This window comes from Vanessa cardui, chromosome 2 (assembly GCF_905220365.1).
Source record: "Vanessa cardui chromosome 2, ilVanCard2.1, whole genome shotgun sequence".
Classification (NCBI taxonomy): Eukaryota; Metazoa; Arthropoda; class Insecta; order Lepidoptera; family Nymphalidae; genus Vanessa; species Vanessa cardui.
The window spans coordinates 13,296,689-13,321,086 of NC_061124.1; the positions used below are offsets into that span (position 1 = coordinate 13,296,689).

Here is a 24,398-nt window from a genome sequence, read left to right on the forward strand (position 1 = left end):
CAGTATTGTACCGTAGCCGGGGTCGCTAGTTAATAATAAGTACTTTCCGGTGGTCCATTTGGGCAGTTATTAAATCCTTTATTAAATAAATTCCAATTATTTTATGTTAAATTAGACGAAGAGTCGATAAAGAGTCGTTGCTCCGTTTGTTTTTGCCGCATTGCGTTAAGCTTCGCTCTTAGTGCCAACACGAACTTATTTAAGACTCAACACATAGAAGAAAATCTCAATTTAAACGTTAAAATTTACATTGAGTTTTTCTTCTTCTGAATTGATTAAAATAATTATGTCGTTTGAGATGTGTTCAATTTAAAATTTAATAGATTTGTTAATAAAAACCGAATATATTAATTTAAAAAAAATCAATCAAACTTTTTTTTTAGATAATATAAACTAAACACGAAATACAACTATATTTTAATATGTATATTTTAAAAGAAATGAGATTACTTTTTGAAATTTCTTTTAAGAGGCACATATATTGTCATTGTACTTTTTGAAGAGTGTTTGATATTGGAAAACATTAGAGACCACTATCCCTCTGCGATTGTTATATGGCCAAAAAAATTGCTTTTTAGTGTGGACTGCATAGTGAATAGTCAAAGTCAAAATTGATTAAAAAAAATTTATCGTTTATCGGATTACCTTCCAATGCAAAAACAAAGAGATTAATTGACTATTTTATGCTCTGTTGAGATTACGATAAGGTTAAAATTGTAATGTAGGTAACCCGTGAATACTATTGTAGTTATTCACATGAACATATGGCAGTACACGTTCGTACCGGGGCGTCGGACGGTCGCGACTCGCGCCAACTGGGTTACTCCACAATGAAAGTGTAGCGGTTAACTTTTGTTTTTAATTTTATCAGTGACCAAGGACCTCTTTGTGAATAATTAAAAATATATATATATATACGTGAATGCTCCTTTAAATCTTTTTTATAATGGTAAGTTGGCTGGTGTTCTACATTTAAACTTACATTTCGTGCTAAATATAGTTCGATGATTATTCGAAAAAAAAAAAAAACTTTTTAATATTAAAAAAAAGGAACGATTGAAATTAAAACTTTTCGATTTAATTATTATGTTATGAGAAGACTGGTTTCATGATTATATAGGTTGCACGGTAATAATAACTTGTACGTGTAATCATTAAGTAGTACAATGAACATTGGCAATACCTAATGTTTTTACAACGTTTTGACATCGGTTTATGTATATGCTACATGCGTACAAAATCATATAACTCCTAAAATACGACTTATTTTAATTATTTTCTAATATTTTTAAATATAATTACATAATATAGGCAGGTTATTTCAAGTTTCTGTGTGAAAATTTAATTGTCGTATTTTTGCCTTTCGTAGTTTTTATGCGGCATGTAACGCACATTAACATAGCTGGGTCCATGTTAATGTGCGTTATCTGGACTAGAATGAAATTCGAATTAATTAATTTAATCGATTTATTTTTAATTCGATTTATTCATTCACATCCATTCGATTTATTTTAAATTTTGTAATCACTTTATTGTCTATTATTGATTGTCAGATCTTCTTTTTTTTTCTTAATTTAAATTACATGCAAAGTCTCGCTGTAAGTACCTTCGATTGATTGAATACTTGAGTTCATGCCTTGTTTATTCACGTGGTCGTCGACCTGCTATGGGACGGTTTGGCTGATTCTATAGAGCTCTCATAAGCGTCAGGTACCTTAAACCAAAAAAATCTATCCACAAGACTGAGTTCCTTTTATAAGGCATTTGCCGCTATACATTATGCTTTATAAGAACTTGATATTTACCCTTCTCACGTCAGTTGTCGAAATTTAAATCATTAGACTTTGAAGTTTGTCTGATATAATAATATTATATACTAAAACTTGTCAAAATCATAACTGTTTTATGTATGTGTTGAGTAGTTTTTATACAATAGTTAACGATAGCAAAAAAAACGTGTCCTAATTATTTTGTCCAGTATTTGTTTTTTTTTTCTCAAATATTGTAGACTCTCAGATAGGTTTCTTGGCGGCAAGTGGTCACCACTTACATGGTCACCACATACATTGTCGCTGTAAGAAATTTAACGATTTCTTAGATCGGTAATGCGCCACCAAACTTTGAAAGTATGATGTCATGTCGCCTTTATTGCACTGGCTCACGCATCCTTTAGACGAACTTTTACTTAGTAAACTTTTTACCAAGTAAATCAGGTACTTGCTACATTTTTATTCGTCTTCAAATTGGCTAGCATATATATAACATAATAAACTAAATGTACAAAACAAATTGTTACTAGGTACGCCTGTCCATATATGTCTAGTATTCAATACCTTCGTTCGACCATATAGTCGCGCTTTCTTTGTCAAACCAGTTTGTGTCGTCTTATTAGTGGATAATAAAACGATCTCTAGCACAATAAAAGCACAGCTTGTTTAATTGCTGTAAATTGTAATTCCAAAGATGACTGTTCCCACAATAATTATTACGCTTTGAAATAAACAGCTTGATAATGTCTTACAAAAACTTTATTTAAATTTCCTTACTACTTGGTTATCTTATTCCTCTTTTATTGGTATCGGTTTATATATTATCACATTTCTAATATTTCATATACCGATAGAAATATATTTTTCTAGACTGGAATTATTCCTAGACGTTTTATAATAATATTTTATGGTACATTATTATATACCTAAAAGTTTTATAAACAATATCAAACTTTCCATCCTTATCTTGCAGGTGAGTTAGATAAAGTGTTACAAATTAATTAATTACTAAGATTTAAGATACGATATTGCTAATCGCGTTTTATAAGAAACATAATATGATTATATTATGTTTATATGCTTGTTGAGATTTTGATAGTGAGTTAATCTTCTCTCAGTTCTCCTAAATTATTAAATGTATTAATATATAAGTATAGATGATATACAAATTACAATACACTACGGATGCACATTTTGAGATTATTTTTAGTATGTAATACGCAAATCAACTTTTGTAGGGCTATTCTGTAATAAGAATCTCACCATAGAACACGAGTGTAAAATGTCAAAATGTAATATGTGACAGTGACTGTAACAACTATAAATGTATAGAATACACGTATCAAAGTGGCGTATCACTTTAAATCATTTTACAAGTGACATACGATGTGAATTCTTACAGAATCGCGCTGCTGACCGGCAAAGTTTAATTGCGCGTTTTGTATTTCTGACGGCTTCTAACAAACAGGATGAAAACGTGAGGACAGATTTGAGTAGATTGTATTTGTACAGAAAAAAAATTTACATCATCAAAGGTTCTTAACCTTTACTAAGCTACTTAAGACTGTTATATTCTTTGATAAATTGAGTAAACAATTTGATGTTTGGTAAACGAATACATTATTGAGATTAAATTACGTGAAATGAAAATAATGATCTAACGTAAAGACCAGTCCTAAAATATTTCGGCCTCTATCGTAATTTGTTCTCATCTATTTTTGTTACTTTACGAGTTTCGCGGCATTGGATATCACTCTATCCCCCGATGTTAATTCATGTTTAAAAGTATATCTTAATCGCTCAAACTGATAAAGAGTAACTCTTTGAAATGTTGTATTTGCTTTGCTTCCTTATGTCTAATGTGATCGATTCTAGTGTGCTATTTAAACACGGTACCTCATTCGGTGTTTGAGGAGCTTATAAAACTCACCTATTAAAATAAATCTCAGGATCTCTATACATATACTAAGTATATCAATATGATCAGCACAAAAATAATTTGCGAAAATTAATACATTGTGTTCTATTGATATACAGTAAATACAAAAGTAACCTTGTCTGCTCGTTCGTATTCTTTCACGGTCAATCTACAGAACCGCATTTGATGAACTTTGGTATGGATCAAACATGAGATCCAAGGAAGGATATAGGATACTTTTTGTGTCTCACAACTTACGCTAAAGGCGCTACCGAAGCCGCTGGTGACAATTAGTTGTAATTATTTTTGAAAAAATTGCCAAATTAAAGTCAAATTAAGAACGAGCAGTGTATATAGAGTCGTATAGAGTTACCCAAATAGTCTTCGTACTACAATTGTCCAGTTTTTATTTTGCTTTAATCGTGAGCGTATCGATCGATATGTATTAAAGTCGTTCGTCTATGACAAGCCCAGTGCGATGCTTATTAGATAATTGCATAATAGTCTGAGTTAACTTTCATTTAGTGACCATCCTATAATTACGTAGACCGGTGATGAAATTAATTCCTACGAAAATGTTGTATCCTCTGCTCTTAGATATGCAAAGATTTAGACCAATTCTACTAATTCATAACGATAATGCAAAATACAAAAATTAGGCTCAGCTCAATCATATCATATTTACGATCGAGATTACGAGTGCGATCGACGATATGCGATCCCAATTATATTCCGATGCAAATTAGATCGGACTGCAACTATCGATGCGTTAGTAGAATAGAATAGCGTCGAAAGGGCAACGATTACATTTCGATTGGATTGCGATAGTGTCAGTTGGTTATTGAAATACAGGCCAAGCTTTATCAACTTATCGGAGGATTAACTGTGAAAGCTTGAGTGACTTGAAAATTTCACTTATTGTTTATGTCATCCGGTTTAAATTCTGTCTAAGCTAATCGCCAACCGTTGCATGCATGTTGACGGTATTTGAATTTTATTTATGTGATCTAATGTACGCTTTTAATACCACTGCATATTTTTATTTGAAGAATCAGAAAAGAATAAGAAGCTTTTCTATTCATGTGAATTTCCTTTCTTAGTTAGCATGATTTTGGAGTCTCATTTATGTATAATAGGAACATGTATGTATAAGTCTAAATCATATAATTAGATTTTCGGTGTCAACACCGATATATATTATATATTATATAATATACTAATTGAAATATGTATAATGAAAACTGTCTGATTTCCGACAAAATCAGAATATTATTTGTTCAAGTAGGCTGATAAAAGGCCTTTAACCTCGTCATTTTACAATATCAAATGAAATATAAAGCTTTAAAAACCAGCGTTCCAATGCTTCTTTTGGAGTTTTTGTATTATTCATTGTACCTTTTGTATGTTGACAGTGCTATGTTAGAAATGTTCACGAGTTGTGACAACAAATAAACAATGTATAAATTCAATGAGAGGAGCAGTGCGTGAAGGAGTAGAATGCGAACAAAAACAAGCATTCGTTTTACATAAAGGATTGCAGTAACGTGTATTACGCACGAGTATCAGTAATTGCAACGTCAAACTATAGCTTTTCCAAACACCGTAGGAATAAAAACGAAGAAGCAACTTAGAAATTGAACGGACGTATCTGGTATTGATTATGAATTTGCAAAATAGTGGCGTGTTTAAGTCAACTAAGTTGCCATCGAAACTTTGGAAATAAAATTAAATGGAAAAGTTTTATATTATTAAATATATATGTTAATCAAGATTTGCTTATAGTGCATAATAAAGCGGATTTTATTTTCTATTAATAGCAAATCGGATAGATTATGTTAATCTGAAGTTTGTTCAACTCAATTCACTATTTATGTGTCTCAACGAAGTCACTAATTAGCATAAGAGCACAGATTATAAAACTTTTATAAATGTCTATCCCAGTCTTATTAATGCAAACTAAAATCTATATAATTCTACACCAAAAAACTATTTAAAAAAAAAATGTGTCGCTGTATTTTATTAGCTAGCTAAAAATCTCAAAAATCATGGTTTATAATTACAATGCTAACGTTCATCTTATTTCATATGTTGGAAGAGAAATTTGAATACGATTTGCTACTTTCTAAAGTTCGTTTATTAAATTTTATCTGTGACTGATCGGTGTTGCCAATCAAAAGTAACTTATTTAAAACTTTTATAGTTTAATATAATTGTGTTGTTGTCATAAGACTTATCGTCTCAATTATATTACTTAATATGTTGTGTAATAAATAATTCTTTATCTCTTATCGCCGGTAACGTCTTCGGCTAGTTGTAATAAAACTGTAAACTCGACTTTTTATTTATTATTTTATAATTCATTTGATTGATGATATGTCTTCGCCTATTTAATTGATTCATTTTTAATTGAAAAGAGAGTGGTTTATGTAAGTATAAAAATTAGAGTGAAACCTTGTTGGGACACTAAGGATCCGGATTGCAAGCGTTTCTAATGATTCACTTTTGAATATTTTATATATTGTGGGAACGAGGTTGTTGTATAAAACTAGGGTATTCGATATTAATTCCTCTTACCCGTCTTGCTTTTGCAGTTTGTTTGAAGAGACCTGTTTTAACTTAAATAATCTAATGAATAGTACTTGTTTCTTATTCGTTTCAGTCATTTATTTTGTAACTGGTGTCAGTTAAAGTTAGGCAAGGGCTTTGTTGACGCATGCAATAACTCTTTTTTTTAAACTATGTGGGCAACAATAGGCTTGGATATATTAAAGTGTGAAAGAAACTAGAGTAAAAAGATAATCTTGGCTTGAATATTTGTGGGAATTCCCTAGCGGCGACACTGATTGTATTTATAGAATGAGAGATTTAAAAGAAGGCCCAGCAGTCTGTTCCTATAATAGAACTATTGTGAACGCATCTCATACTCTTTTTACATGACAGACACTCACCTCGGTCAGATAACATTGCTTGGAGTTTATAATACGTTGACATGATGGTAAACTCAAAATACATTACAGTTTGTTTTGATGATCATTATTTTAAGTCATTTATCAATTAATAAAAGCTTGCTGGTCTCTAGTATTTATTATTTCAGTTAAACTAGTAATAGTATTATAGCCTAGGTCCAATTTTTATGCCTCACTTCGTAACAATCGGTTTAATCGCCATAGTACGTGCATAAAACAAAGTCGTTTTCTCTATCGCTATATTCATATACAGTGTGCTTATCTCTTTAAAACTATGCAACGGATTTTGATGCGGTTTTTTTAATAGATAGAGTGATTCGAGAAAAGGGGTTTTAATATATTATAACACATGGACAATTCAGAATCACTGATAATTATAGATGTTTCTACTGTGCTGTCATATCATTGCACCCGGGCGGGTCGCTAGTAATAACATCAGTCTTTACACGTAAGTAGGGTTTTATAAGCTGTTTCTTTTCAATATTCGACATGTAACGAATCAATTTAAATAATATTCGTCGTAGAAGTCGTGTTAGTAATAAGTGTAAATAAATACTATAGGTATATACTTGTTTTGGTAAAGCACAATTTTATTTTTATAATTTTCATATGATTTTTACTTGAATATTTTATTTATTTAATAATGAAATATATGTTGATATAAAAATATGTATAATATTCGATATTTAAACTTGATACAGTTGTTGTAACAGTTACACATATTTTCTGATTAAACCACATTGCCAATCATCATTAAATTTTGCATACAGATTGTCGGAACAGAAAAGAACAGTATGTTTTACATCTGCCGTACATTTTCACACAGGCAATTTAGATTCACAAAGATACAGAAAAGGACAAAGGAATTTAACATCTGCCGTCCCTTTTCACACAGAAAATCTAGTATAATCTAGATTCACAAACTATGTGAGTACGTTGTAGTGGTAACACAAGCGCTGTTGTTATCGTAAGTCCAGACCCATCTTAATACTATTACTTACGGCGCACGGTTTGTTTGCAGGGAACATATGTTTTATGATTTTTCAATGCAACTCTGTGTTCGTTGTTAGTGAGGGCCGGTCTATTATATGGCATTTAATATAATACATCAAGGCTTGGCATCAATCCAAACACGTAGTTGTTAAATATAATAATATTGTATCTTGATTTATAAATAAATAAATAAATATTGGACAACATCACACACATTACTCTGATCCCAATGTACCTAAGTAGCTAAAGCACTTGTGTTATGGAAAATCAGAAGTAACGACGGTACCACAATCACTCAGACCCAAGACAACATAGAAAACTGATGAACCTTTTCTACATCGACTCGGCCCGGAATCGAACTGGTGTACACACTATTCGACCACGGAGGTCGTCATATTTAGATATTTACACGATTATTTGAATACATCTGTATATTAAGAAAGGTTTTTTAAGATCGAAATTACTTCGTTGGTCTAGTGGCTAGGTCCGGTTCGGATCGGATCAGACCATTTAATTGTATTGCGGTTGCTCATCGAAACATTCTTTGTTTCAAAGTTGGTTGTTTATGTTCCTGTGTATTGCGAGACCGAGTCGTCTTGTACTGTACCTTTCTCCAGTTATCTTCGACTTTAAATAAAAGTGCACCTGTTTGCGTGCACACTTGCACACACTATTATACAATAACCCCATAAAACTGGGGTTATTGTATAATATTTTAAGAGTTTGGCTGGCATAAATGTAAAATAACTTTATTAATGTCGTTGAAAAATGTTACTTCTTATTTTAAACACATTATTTATTTCGAAACACAAAAATCCAACGATGACCCAAAATATTAAGATAAACACACGCCTTAATGTAACCCGTACGCTTTATCATTACGTAGTGTAAAACAAAGTCGCTTACCGCCGTCTGTCCATATATATGCTTAGACCTTTAAAATTACGAAACAGATTTTGATTTCGTTTTTTTAATAGATAGATTGATTGGAAAGGAAGGTTTTTGTATATAATACATAGACAATATAGTAACACTGATTATAGAAGTTTCCAATGTAATGTAATAAATTTCTGTAGTATATTTAGTATCAGTATTGCACCCGTGCGAAGCCGGGGCATGTCGCTAGCTTCCTATTAACTGTTAGAACACCATAAGGAAATAGACTTGGATAAGTATAATGGTTTATTGTGTTATTGACAAAGTCAACACACTATTCTTTTAAAGTTTAACAATGATTATGTAATAAATGGATTATCGTTACGCTTAATTTCTGCGCGTGTAAAAAGTTAAGGCTAATTACGTTCTCATTATCTGTATGTCTTCGGATTTAGATATACGAAACTCATCATTTCCGTAATATTTTAAATTAGCTGTGCCCGCGACTTTGTACGCGTTTGAATTGAAATAAATATATTTTTGTAGCCTAAGTTACTCCTTATTATCTACTGGAGTATATCATAAGGAGGAAGGATCCTTGCTTATTATACAAGGAGTAACTTTGCGTTTTGAGGGGACTTTAACTGTATCTGCCTGTGAAAGTCCCCTCAAAATCAGACCATCCGTTCCAGAGATTAGCCGGAACAAACAGACAGACAGACAGACAGACAAAAATTGTAAAAAATGTTATTTTGGTATATGTAACCCGTATACATACATATGCATTGAGTAAAAAAGGGCTATTTTAAAGTTACAAACAGACACTTCCATTTTATTATATGTATAGATTTGTGCTTATGGTTGTTGGTTCGTCCTTTTTATACGTCTACAAAGCGGAAAGATCGGTGCGATTTGCTTATTTTTTCACTAGTTTGTTGGGATAATGCGATTGGCCACTTTTAACGTCGTTAAAATCTAGAGGAGTGGAAACGAACGGTAAAATGGTAATATATTAGCACCTCGAACATATGGGATTTGAAAATACAATGTATACGCACGCGTACGAACGTAATAGTTCGTAACATACTGAGTCAATTTTCGACATTTGTAAGTTCAACAAAGAATGAAATAGCAAAAAGTCCTTTTCATATTGATATTACCCAACAGCAGAACTTTTCTCACAGTATGTTATAGTTCTTACGTCACGCACGCGCATTTCGAGGAAATGTATTTGCAATTTGCCTTCGGAAAAATTGTGAACAAACTCGGTACAAACCTTTTTCCTAATCAGAGAAGGGGAAGGAACACTAGGGTACATACTTATAAAGTTCGGGTGAAATATTGCAATGAGGCAATTAATCTTCACCTCGTGCACCAAAGCTCTTAGTGATCACGAATTCAAAGGGTACAATCTATTAACACTGCCTATTTATTTTATGTAATAATGTTAATTGTTTTTGTCTCTTTCTCTATCTACTTCTGGTCTTAACTGATTTCTTAAGTTCTAAGCTTCTACCAAAGGATGTCTGAGAGATCGCTATAAGTGACAAGTACGCCTTTGCGCATCATTTATCAATTTGTTTTTGTATTCTCTTATGTTTTCATGGGTTGTGCAATAAAGTATTTTAAATAAATGAATAATGTAATTGTATAATAGTATCATAATATTGGAAAAATATATTTTTTATTATATAAAAATGTATTCGAAATTATTAATCTTAAAAAAAAATTACATGCGTGAAAAATATGGTAATGGTATTACTTACGTCTTGAATAAATCAAACATAATTGTATTACTCATAATGAGCAATTGTGTATCGCTTTTCTGTTGAAGTTTTTTTTTGAGGTCAAAGTGTTTAAATGTCAAGGTCAAAGGTTAAGAGGTATCGTGTACGGTGAAACTGATCGGAGCAATGAAATTAAAAGTTATTGTTGTGTGTTTATTAACTATAAATTGTTTCGAATAATTAACGTAATTATTCTTTGTTATCTTTTCTTGTTTCGTTCGTTAAATTATGCAATATGAAGGGAACTTGCTTTGGCAGGATTATATTCAAACAACTTTGCAACAACATTTTTAACTAGTTCCACTTTAAGCGATCTCACTATTTTTTCGTTTTAATGTATCCCTATAAAAGGTAGCCTTAGCCCAGCAGTTGGTAATTTACAGGCTTTTACTTTACTTTAATTTTAAAAAAGGTAGGTCAACAAATTGAGAACATATCAATTCAGTGGTGCATTTGATGACTCTTTTAACCACAGAGACGTCACGTCCAATCCTCTAGATCAGTTCAGAAACTGGTTTTTGATGATAAATAGGCCAAATATCATGTTTATAATAAAACAATGGTAATCATTGTTAACTTTTCGTTCCCTTTATGTGAACGGAATGAAAAGACATGCTCTGTTACCATGGTGATGTAAAAATGCAAACGAAATTATAAGTATATATATAGTAAGCATATACCTCCTACCATGAGGTAGGAGGTATATGCTTACTTCATTTGTTTATGTATATAAAAATGTATTCTAATGTTTTTCTATATATATTGTGATTGAAAAACCGACACCGTGAAGATGGTATCTATGTATTATTCACGGAGTAGGTTTTTTTACTTTGGGGTATGTACTATATTATTCATTAAAAAAGTACTTTTTAGAAAGAATCGCCCGGAGTTAGGCTCGGGTTCCATCATAGGACACTAATTACTGTAAATAACAGCATTGTAAATCTGTTTATTTGAAAAGAGCAACTATGCGAGTTTCTTGCCGTTTCTTCTCGCTAGAAGCTACTTTCCGAAACGGTGGTAAGTTTACTTGAATAAAATTGATTTGATTTGGATATGTCTCATTACAATGTAATAAGTTAGGCGTTGAATACCTAAACGCTTCAATCCATGCCTGGTGTTGCCAGGATATTATATCATCTGTTTGGGTACTATGACGAACAGTTGATGATAAGTTAACTTTCTTCGTTTATAAAATATTATTTTAAAAATTTCATATCAATAAACAAATATCTTAGTATGTTCTCCATACATACATAGCAAATTATGACGTATCATTAGAGTTTTTATGACTTGTATTACATTTTTATTACTTAATATTGTCTAAAATTTGCAATTTATTGTAACGCATCGACACTATACATCGTACATAATATATTTTCTAAAGGAACAAACATTTTTCAATCTTGTTTTAATATTGTATGACATACATAATACGTAATTACACACCTACGTAAATAATTACCCGCATTAAAATACTATTGTTGCCATGTGTACCTAATTATAAAATAATGTCTCTTTTTTTCTGTTATTTAAGCAGAATATGTGGGTTTGTTGTATTAAGCATAAAAAATTATTGAACAAGTTACAATCTGTGCTAATATTGTAAATACGAAAGTAGTTCTGTCTGTATGTCACGCTTTCCCGCCCAAACTGTTGAACCAAATTTTATGGACGTCATCACGAGCATGGTACTTAAGGAAGAACATAAGGCTTCATCTTTACTTGAATACCAGCCCTTAAAACGCGTTGAAGCCGCATTGACAACGACTAAACAATAACTATACATTATACAATTAATTAAATAAATAGCTGTTAATATTTTATTTCCTGTTACTATTGAGGACATATATTAGCCTAGTGAGTTTTCTTTTAATTTGAGCACCAATAGCAAAAATACCTAGATCGATTAAGAATTTAATATTTCTACCATGAGAATACATTTTAAAAGTCTTAATTAAATTATTATATTTGAAAGGAGCAGATTAATAAGAGAATCACTGAGACTAAGAATCATCGTATCCAAGAATTTATGAGTTGAGGATAGAACAAAACAAAACTTAATACTGGCGAGGCCGGTGACATAAACTAATATTTAAATAAATCTATGTGTAATGTGTGTGTTTTCACTACGACGAAAACATAATACCGAATAAAAATATTTTGTTTGAATATATTACTTAACGTCACTCATTTAGCCATTATCATGAGTGTACGAGTGCTCGTCTAAGGACATGTTCAAGCTGTGAAAACAATCTTGACACGTATAACACAGAGGAAACTTAGCTGATTTATGTAAAATTGTGTATTATTATGCGTAAATTTCACACTGTTTGTTAGCCTAAAATAGAGAAAATAAAAAAGCTAGCAAATATGTCCGTTGCTTGTCTTTTGTTTTTCTGCTTCGTCTCCAGAAATTTTTCAAATAAATCCACCTGTATTTATATCAATTACATATTAAAATATAAGTATGAGGTCTATTCAAAAATTATTATCTTTGATACGGTTAAACTTAAATAAGACAGGAGTTAGGAGCGTCATACATCTCGTATGTATATATAAGCAGAGATAAAGCGGTTCAGTACACTTCCGTCTCTATTTACTAATCGTCGTATTTTAATGGTATTTTAGACGTGCTATCTTTGTCTTTATTATATTGTTACGTAGTTACAAAGTAATTGCTTCGTTACTTATTATCTGTAGTATATCAAGCGAGCCTTACAGTAGTCGCATTTTATATGTAACATAAAATTTCTAGTTGGTAAGAGACAACATTACATACTCCAAAGGATAAAGAGAGAATGCAAGGAAGGTTGGTACTATTTGACACTCTAACCTTGCACGCGCTCAGTATTCTTGTTTTCCTGTTATACGCTGTTGTTCCATCTCAGGAAATCCCTAGCATAGTTTGCAGAAACGAGAGGAAAGATGTTATATGTACACATAAAACAATGGAGATAAAAATGAAGAAATAAAATTCAAGCCATGAAAATTCATAATGATGATTTAGAGACAAATTTCAGCGAGTATGTCAATACTAGCATAATTAAATAAGTTTATACATAACAAAGCATGGAACTCTAAAATCTAGAAGAGTCGAAGTTACTTATTATTCAGCTGCTAAAGTATATTCCGAGATATCGAGAACAAGTCTGCATAAGTTTCATATATCTACATACATCAACTTGCAGTGGAGGAGAAACCATGAAAATGTAACGGACGCACGAGTGACATTTGTCAACTGTGTCTGTACTAGAATTAAGCGTTCATATGATTGTTTCAATTCTGTAATTAGCTGCAAGCATACCTATCCAATCCAATCCATCAGTCCATTCCTGTCCACTGCTGGACATAGGCCTCTCCAATTGCACGCCACTGAGATCGTTCTTGGGCTACTCGCATCCAGCTCCTGCCAGCCGTCTTGCGTAAGTCGTCACTCCACCGTGCCTGAGGACGTCCTACACTACGTTTGCCGAGACGCGATCTCCACTCTAGAACACGTTTTCCCCAACATACCTAAACACTTCTATAATGTCTTAATAAAATTTATATTTCAAAGGAATTATATTTTGAGTTCCAGTAAAATTAATGTTATAAGATATCAACGTCTTAGCAGTATTTTGAAAATAATGAGAGAAATTTTTGTTAACGCAATGTAATGTATACCTTGCTTAAAAATAAAAAGAAATGACAGTAATATGATTTTATACCTCATGCTGTTACATGTGAGATGACGTCCGATAGAGAAGTATGGAAGACGAAGATATGTTACGCCGACCCCAAGTAAAATTGGAATAAGGGCAGGAGTATGATGACCTCGTCGTGCCGTGTATTTTTGAACGCAGACAAATCTGCCAAGAATATTTTCAATCTTTTTCTTTATCGGTATTCAATTTTATTCATTTCTAATATCCGGCTTGTTTGTTTGGTCTATGGTAAATAGGTGATGTCTTAATATGCCCTACATAGACCTTAACAGTTAATATGCCAGTGAACTTACAACATTTGCAACTCATACATCTTACGCTACCCACGCACGGGCCGAGTTATTTATGTACCATTGTTTACCAATTCATAACACAGAAGTGTTTTGGGTACATCAATTATTATTCAAATTTATTAAGCGTTTTACATTCACGAGTTGTCATTTAAATATACCTACTTATTTGTTAGAATAATATAGTCGTTACTAGATAGTTCAAGTAGGCACTCTTAAGCACTTCTGAATTATGTAACAGTATTCTATTGAATCGGAAATCATATTCTACCGTCAAATCAGCCAACGTATAGTCTATTCCAACTTCAAGAGGACAAATCCAAGTAAATAACATTTGAAACCGAATTGACGCGATGTAATCTGTCGTAATGAATAATCTATGATATTCATTATGGTTTTGGTAAAAGGGGTTTTAAAAGTCACAAAACGGTTATTGAAATTTCATAAAATTAAAGTCGATTTAAGTAGAAAAGTATTGCATTATAAATAAAGATATTAATCCAGAACTATTAGTAGCACGCAATACAGATGATTTATACTAAAACATGGAATAGTAATGGTTCGTTTATTTTCATTACTTCTTTGATTGGAAAAGAATATCCTGGAGACTTTAGACCTGCTCACACAAATGTTTGCAATTTTGAATAAAGAATGTCATTGTAAATTATTATTATTTATCGAGGGCAAAGTGCATTTAGCTTTGAATGCTCTATGGTATACGACGTTGGTTGGGTACATTGAAACTATAAAAATATATAAAATAGCAATAATTTAAAATTGGATATGAAGGTATTTTTACGATACTAATTCCTAATGTGTAAATTATTATGGTCTTATCATAATTACACACATTATAGTCATTATAATATAAATATTTTTTAACGAATATTCGTATAGAAATAATTACGATTCAGTATACGTATGAATACATTTTGAAGTTTCACCACACGAATTTTAAACAATGGACGTATGTAGCAATGTAAAAATATTGATGAACATCATTTTAGTAAGAATTAATAATAAGATTTTAATAGTTATAGGTATAGACAACTAAACAAGATGTAATGTGTAATTTACTTAATTATGGAAAACAGCAAAAAATTGTGTAATGTTTTTTTTTATGGGTTGGCCATTAAACAGACGTCCAATCCAAAAAAATATTTTAAAAAGAGTATTTAAGTTTTGTTTGAATTCATTCTTAAAGATAAATGTAATCTTTTACATAAATGTTATAGGTACTTATTCGGAATATGAGTATTAAAAAAAATCACTTCTAATTTAATTGCATATGAGTTTATTGTTTATGTGAGGCCTATCTATTATGTTGTGGCATTTTTGGTTCGCCATCCGAGTTGTGTAAAAATAAAATCTATAAAAATACATTTACCAGGAAAATAGTCTCTTAGAACAATGTTCAATATCGTAAAAACTATTCAAAAATTGACAACGAACGAATTGAACAACAGCGCTTATTATTTGAAGGAAGGTGAAGGTGACTTTCAAAACCCTTATTTTGATGATGACGACCAAACGAGCCATCGTTATATAAATTTAAGATATATATTCGTCGTCGGTATAGTAATTACTCGTCATTTACTTCGTTGGCGGACGAGTATATGGGCATCTGATGGTACTTGGTCACCATCACCCATAGATAATGACGCTGTAAGAAATATTAACTATTCTTTACATCGTCAATGTGCCACCAACCTTGGGAACTAAGATGTTATGTCCCTTGTGCCTGTAGTTACACTGGCTCACTCACCCTTCAAACCGGAACACAACAATACTGAGTACTGTTATTTGGCGGAAGAATACCTGATGAGCGGGTGGTACCTACCCAGACGGGCTAGCACAAAGCCCTACCACCAAGTAAATTTGATTTGGTCCTTCTTAGATTTTTGACGATTTTAAAAGTATTTTTGTAATCACCTAAATGTCAAAATGCGCGGGCCTCTTTTAAAAGTGGTTTTAATCATATATTTCGTTTGTATGATGTTTGTAATACATAGTTGGTTTTAAGTATGTCGCTTAACATTTCGTATTAAGCTCGTAAGTACTATAAAGAGTGTATTTGTAGAATATTAAACATTCGGCTGTATTGAAGGATGTTTGCTTAAGGTACATGACTCAGTTCTGTGTTTAATAAACAAAAAGTGTGTCTCGTTTGTAGTAACCACACATTTAGATTGGTTAGCGTTAGATAAGAATATTTTTCTTAAAATTTTGTTTTATTTCTGAAAACGATTGTAGAATGTTTTTTTTAGAGAGAAAACTGTTATTAATTTGAATTAAAAGGATAGAGTTGTTTATTTAAAAGGATTAGAATATAAACTTTAAAACTATTCTGTCTTTTTTATGTTATTGTCAGTTGAGTTCTTTATCACTGCCCATAGATAAGGTACTGTAAGAAATATTAATATTCCTCTTTTCAACATTGCTCCACCAACTTTGGAGATTAAGATGTTATGTTTATTATGCCTGTAGTTATATTGGCCCACTCACCTTTTAAACCGGTATACAACAATGCTAGTACCTACTGTTGTTTGGCAGTAGAAAAGATGCGTTATGTCCCTAATGAGTGAGAGGTACCCAGATTTGTTTGCACAAAGACCTACCACCCAGTAAACTCTGTCTATCTCTACCTAATATTGATGTGTAATATGTAGTAGGGACTTATATAATTAAGAATGTTTGAATAAATATCATCTATATTTATAGGTATTTTTATCGGGTAAAGAAAAGTTATTCTGTAATATCAAACATCAAACTCACTGCGGAAATCGATCATGAAAAGTAAGAAACCTTAAATATATACAAATATGAACTAAAACTAGTTACTGTATAAATCTTGACCGCGTGGAATGGTGGCAAGAATGCTAGCAGCATTTCCCCGTTGAATCGCAATTCCGATCCTCTGGGCAAAAAACGAACCAGCCCTTTTTTTCTCGCCGGAAAAACGCATTACGCGCTTCCCCCACGTGATAGAAAGTGGGGGGGGCGAGAAGAGTACGCCCAAGCACACCGGGTTTACCCACTAAAAAAGCGTCTTTCGGCGGCCGCCACGGGATAGCTTATGCATGCTACCGTGGAACGAACCAGCCCTACTCCAAGGGCCAAGTATGATATAATAACAATAAAAACGAAGTTTACTTACCTAAGAAACTAAAAATGATCTTAGTAAAGAAAACCGCTGGTGATAAAGTGGCTAACATGAACAGAAAAGTTTAACAAAATTCCATACAGTAAGACATCAGTTTATGTCATATAACAGTTATGTTTGTTTTTTTAAAGATTTATATTAGAGCACTGGACAGCCGACGGACCTCATTAGATGATTAATATCAATAATATATAAATAATTAAAAAAAACCTACAGCTTGTACTTAAATGTTATATACAATTTGTACTTATCACAAAAAAAAACATAAAAGCCACAGTTACAATCCTTGACCCGAGTAAGAATAATTTATTAATGTTTAAACTCCAATGGAAATGAAGAGCGAATAAAGACTAACCTCAATATGTATAAGGAAAAACAGAAAATCCTTTTTAAGATTCACGTCAATACTTATATCGTTAGAAAATGTATTTTAAGAACCATAATAGTGTGACGGTTATAGAGTCTTAGTACAACGGATTCCGGTGCAAGCGTTTTGATAATCACCTCTCCACTCTTAAGAAGACTTTCGGGTGGTTTTTTACACTCTGGATTGAGGCTCGGCCTGAGCCTTAGGTGCATTTAGATTATCGTTAGCTTTCTATGCTGTCTTGGGTCCGGGTGTTTGTGGTACCGTCGTTACTTCTGATATTCCATAACACAAGTGCTTTAGCTACTTACATTGGGATCAGAGTAATGTATGTGATGTTATCTCCTATTTGTATTTATTTGATTACGCTGAATACACTATAGATTACTTACATTTGATTAACCCGGTCAATTACCAAGTAAGAAACAATTATATATATTTTTTTAATTTTACACACAAATAAGATGATTTAGTTGTCATTTAATAATCTCACTAGAAATATGAGGCTTATAAATATTATCAAAAGATATAATCGTGTATATAATAATATATACGCAATGTAACATGGTGTCACATAACACACATATAGTGAAATAGTTCGCTTATGTGCTTCTAGAAAGTTCAGATTTGCAAATATTAATGTGTTTTTGTAATAACGCCGACGGTATTCAATTAGCAAGTATAGCTTAACGGTATACCTAAATTTCTTGCGTAAAAATGTAAAAATATAATAAAATGTTTGTTTGAAGTATTCATAATCATGGTTGGATGGCAAACCTTACTGAGCCTTGCACCCACATGTCGAAGCGTGTAAAATTAGATATTATGATAATACACGCTATGCCAAGCGTTTGTAACGCAATATTATATAATAATAATAAAATAATAGAACGGTTAGTTTTCCGACAAAATGTGATATATGAGTTACAAACTTGAAAACTACACTATTTTCCATAATTATGACCATTTACGAGATAATCGCGAAAAACTGCTCAAACCTTTGACCCTAAATACTTGCATAAATGATACTTGCAATATAAAGGATCGGAAATTGAGTAATAATATAAGCAATGGAATAATTGCATTTTTAGCGACTTAAAACTATTCATAACTCTTAATGAACAATTATTAACTAAACGTCACGGCTTCGGACGGGTGCGAAATCTAAATAAACTAAATGAAAATTTCGATTAGCAGGTATACTTTAAATATATCTATTTATAACGGTTGTTTAGTTTATTATTACCAATGAATATTTCAGAAATGAGAAATATATAGAAGAAAAAAAATGTTTTGAGGTGAGAAATATAATGATTTAAATTTGGACGATTTAAACTGCCAAACTCAAAATGCATCGTTACAACCCCTCCCATTTGTAGTGTACCTAATTTTGAAACAGTTATATCTTCTAAAATAATAATTCAAATGATAAAGTGCAAAGGACAACTTTTATCAATATTACATTTCCAAGGTAGCACATAATAGCATAAGGATAAATATTTAACGATGTTAGAGAAAAATACTTCGTAAAAAACTTATAGCTGCTTATTAGTCTGTAATAGTCAGAAATAGAGTGTAGCTTATTAAGATTTTAAATTTATTTTCATGTGTCTCCTAAGATTTCGCCAGGCTATTCATGATTTATTAATTTGTAGCCATTTTGTTATTAAAAAAAAAACCACCGTTCAGCCGTTTTGAATAAAATATTTACAAATTATAACCCTATTTAAAGGTAGTTTTACTGTTAATTGGTCTCTCTTTTAGTGACGGGACTTTTAAGATGCTAGTTAGTTGTCTAAATAGTTTAATAATATTCTTAAAAATGGATACAATATTTGTTTAAAACAGGATTACAAGTGGATTCTCGTTTTCAGTTTGTCAAGGCACGCGTCCACTTGTTTTACAAGTCTTGTGTCAAGTTGCACTTGAAAATGAAATGTTATAATACACACTTATGTATGCTAGCCTTGAGTAGTTAGTTGTTATGCTTTACTCATATAAATACATCAATAAATAAGTCCTATAAATATGGTCAAATATCTCCCAAACATTCGAGTACATTCTAAAACACAATGCCTACTAATATTATTAATGCGAATTTAAACACGGGGAAGAATCACGTAAATTTTATAGTTTAATTTTTCGTTATTGTTACATTTGCATATTAATTGTCAAAAATTAAGTCTAGATTCACCTCTCGAGGGGGTAAAATAGGTTTTGTTTGCCTCAAAAGTTGCAAAAAATTCAATAGGTAAAGCCGTAGGTTCAATTAATACACTATACTTACGTAAAATAGCGGGACTCCTTTCTTGAAATAAGGTTTAGAGTATACTGCACCATACTGTATTTGAATGCAATTTGATTATTATCGATGTTTAGTAAACAGGGCTTTCCTCGCGATGTTTTAACGGTAGAAATTTACAGTACGAAACCTTGTCCTCTCGAATCCGACTCGCACTTGACACATGGAATTTATTCACGTACATTAATATGTAAGATATGGTATCAAGATTTCAAGTAGAATTTACTTAAATCACAATTTTGACACTCGGGAAAAACAATCGGACCTCCCATCACCGGTACAGGCGAATACAATATATTTATAAACTTAAAATATATTATTATCTATTAATGTCATGATTTTTTAAATATACTTATGTAATTTTAATTGAAATAACATTTATTAGTATGATTATTGATTCGGTTATCGACACCGTATAGTGGGAGTTGAGGCTCCCGTCACTTCTTCTCGTGGCGTGGTGCGGCGACTGGTACTGCCTGGCACGAGAAAAACAAAAGAGGGTGGATTTTGAACGAGGAGTGGAGAAGTAAACGGGATTCGAGGTTGGCCGGTAAAAGAATATAATTAATATACAATAAGCGGATAAATAATACATGTATCGATTGGTAAATTAATATAGTGACATAAATTAATTATATGTGAGTAGATTTATTTATATTTTTTAAGAGCTCAGATGGCCTTGTGGTAAAAACTCGTTCATCTTAACCGATGACTTCGGGTTCAAACCCAGGCAAGTACCGCTGATTCATGTGCTTAATTTGTCTTTATAATTCATCTCGTGCTCAGCGGTGAAGGAAAACATCGTGAGGAAACCTGCATGTGACAAATTTCATAGAAATTCTACCACATGTGTATTACACCAAACCGCATTGGAACAGCGTGGTGGAAAATGTTCCAAACCTTCTCCTCTAAGGGAGAGGAGGCCTTTAGTCCAGCAGTAGGAATTTACAGGCTGTTGTTGTTTGTTGTTGAATAGTTTTATTACATTCATCTATTAAATATCAAGAGCGTACTCAATATTTAAACAGCAATATAGTATACGATGATACCTATCAAGAATCTAGCTTGGGACTATTCGTACTATTCATACATAGAAACATTAGAATTGTTATATAAACATTAATGTTAAAATAAAATAAACTTTGAACTTCTACTATTTTATTATGATTTTATTATAACAATCTTATTATAATTATCTGTCGATATCTGATACGATAGTATTAAATTGTGAGTGTTGATTACGGTAGAAATTGAAATTTGACTGCCATCAATTTCAGACTAAGTAAATTGGATATACTTGTGGGCCGGTAAAAGGGCCCAAGTGATTTTAGTGAAATGTCAACGAATTTTTGCAATATTCATTTAAAGTTATTTAAATTTGTTTGTGCTAAATTTGAACGAGCTTAACCTTTATTACCTTTAGCAGTTATATTACGTAAAATGGCATAAGTTATTACAAGCAACCAATATATTATGTTAATTTTATGAGCAAGATAAGGTAACACTCGTAGCTTCTTAACACAGATTTTTTTAAAATATATTGAGTGGGATAACAGACACATTTTTGACGCTGTAAGACACATAAACTATTTATCAAAAATCTTGGGAACCAAGAGCTTACGTTCCTAATGCCTGCTATAACACTGGTCACTAACTTTTCATATTACAACACCAAAATACTCTAAAGTGCTGTTCAATGTTAGATCATGTTATGAGCTAGTGGTACCTACCCAGGAGTACTAGTATAAAGCCAAAACTAAAATATATGTGGAATATGTTCCAAGCCTTCTCCTTAATGGGAGAGGAGGCCATTAGCCCAGCGGGAAATTTACAGGCTGTTACTTTACTTTACTAAAATATATGACTACAACGATTTATTGTTTTGATAATAAAGCAATAGCTACAGTCCCAACTGGAGATAGAAACCCAGACCGTCGGGATATGCAGTGGTATAAACCAGCTGCTAGACTAATGATGTAATCTCATTAAATGTAGCTTCAATTAAAAACGTTATACATTTCTCATTCCGTTTGTAATTAATGAATGTGTCGCTTTGCTACGGAACGCTCCTCGCCTTTGATATTAATTTATTTTTCATGTATTTCCTTTAGGCGTGTGTAATATGTGTTTTATTTCTGTAGATTTAAGGTGACGTGAAAAATAAACATTTCAGGTCTTGAAAACATGACTCCGTATACGGATATAATCTATATATCCATTTTAATATTATTAATGTGAAATTAATTCTGTATGTCTGTCTGTCTGTAGCTCTTTCATGACCAAACTGCTGAACCGAATGTGATGAAATTTGGTATGAAGCAAACTCGAAACCCACGAAAGGACTTAGGCTAATTTTTTTGCCAACATTCTAAAACATGAGCGAAGTCGTGAGTGAAAACTGGTCGTTTTCTAAGAAACATAAATATTCTCTGAGCACTCTTATCGACCACTTATTGCTGTACGCTGAAGCGCCATAACACTGGAACCACACATCAAGGCTACTCAGCCTTTGAATCTCGAATTTGAATTTATAAAAAAAGTTTTCTAGCGCAAGTTTATTCACCTTTCAAACTTAGAATTATTTTTATGTCAATTCCTCTATAAACATTCGGGATGTGTTTTAATCCACTTTATATTATATTCGTCTTCGTGTTAGTATATTCGAGTTTTACTGCGATTATACGATCTTGTTTTATTATTATTTCTCACGACGTTTCTCACGAGGAGTCGACAAAAAAATATGATCGTGGTTAAACCCCAAACGTAAGAGATACCTACTTTGTATCATTAATGTTGCCCAACCTGGAAAAACACACTAACATTCTCATATGTCTGATTAGTATTTATAATTCGTCTCAGCTGGCTGATGAACTTCATAAATAAAAAATATTATTGTTACATGCTTCGTTGCTTCTTCTTCTTTTCTAGTCTGATTTTTAGTCAGTCTATCCGAAATTATTAGTAGCAGTCCCGGCTTCTGAAGTTTGGAAGCTAAAAGTGTTTACTCCCGGGTCTCGGAAAGCATGTAGTCATCTTTTAATTGCGGGGTAGACATCTAAATGTGCTTCCGCTCACATTTGTGGAGTATGGTATGTTCTGCACAGTTTCCTCTTTAGAAAAACCTCCCTGTGATATCGTTATGTAAAGTTTGGCTATCAATTAATTACTCGAGGAAGAATATAAGTCTAGTCTAGGACTAGATTATATTATCACCAAAAATATGTTACAAATCATTCAGTAGATTTTTTTAAAATATATATACAATAAATAATTTACGTTATATTTGTAAAACAGTAAGTTTTAGACACGATAATTCACTGCTTGTTGGTTTTTGGTCGTCAACCGCAGCACGACATCTTTTCTTTGGCTTTGTAAATATTTGCGCGTGATATTCGAGGATTTTTACAAATACGTACAACACACTTATATATGGACGTGACAATACGAACTGTATACGGAGAGTAAAGAATATATTTTTTATCATATTATTCATAAGCAGGCCAAAGTTTTGAGACTTAAGGAAATCAGAAAATACCGAAACAAACGTTTATGGAACCATACATAATTTATTCATTTCAAAAATACCCAGACCAAACAAATATTTGTGAACCAATAAATATTATTTTTTCATTTCAATAAAGGAATTTTAACTCCCGTCGTTATTCAGTAAAACAAAAAGCATTTTCCAAAATTATGTATTTTTTTTTAAGTATATTAACTATTCAAGATCTCCCAGTGAATGTGACCTGTTGATATTAACTAAATATGGCCAGTTAATTTTTATATGATCTTTTTCATTATTGTATAAACTTGTTTCAGCTAACATGTCCCCATACAGTTATGTCAAATGGGACGTGTTAGATCTACCTTCGAACCTTCTCCTTAAAAGGAATAGAGGCCTTTGCCGAGCACATGAGTCGCTCGCTTGACTTTAATAGTAAAAAATGGTATCGCTGTTATTGAACTAGCACGTTCTCAAGAAACAATAGAGATAAGATGGCCCAGTGGTGAGAATGCGTAAATCTTAACCAATGATTGTGGATTCAAAACCAGGCAAGCATGACTGTATTTTCGTCGACTTAAGTTTGTTTTTGTAATTCATCTCGGAGGATCATATCTTTGTGAGGAAACTTGCATGTGTCTAATTTCAACGAAATTTTGCCAATTGTGAGTCAACCTACCCGCACTGGAACAGCGTGGTGGAATATGCCCCTTCTGTTCAAAAGGGAGCAAAGGCACAGCCAGGTAGTGGGGTTTATT

At 32.1% G+C, this 24,398-nt stretch overlaps 1 protein-coding gene across 1 annotated transcript in view; it reads left to right on the plus strand.

Annotated features, from left to right (window-relative positions):
- Positions 1-779: 779 nt before the first annotated feature.
- Positions 780-24,398, plus strand: part of LOC124539732 (organic cation transporter protein-like) — a 34,488-nt gene continuing 10,869 nt past the window's right edge. Inside the window, exon 1 of the mRNA XM_047117079.1 lies at positions 780-949. Coding sequence (XP_046973035.1) covers positions 947-949 — 3 coding nt within the window. The 5' untranslated portion in view covers positions 780-946. The remainder of the gene's footprint in view (positions 950-24,398) is intronic.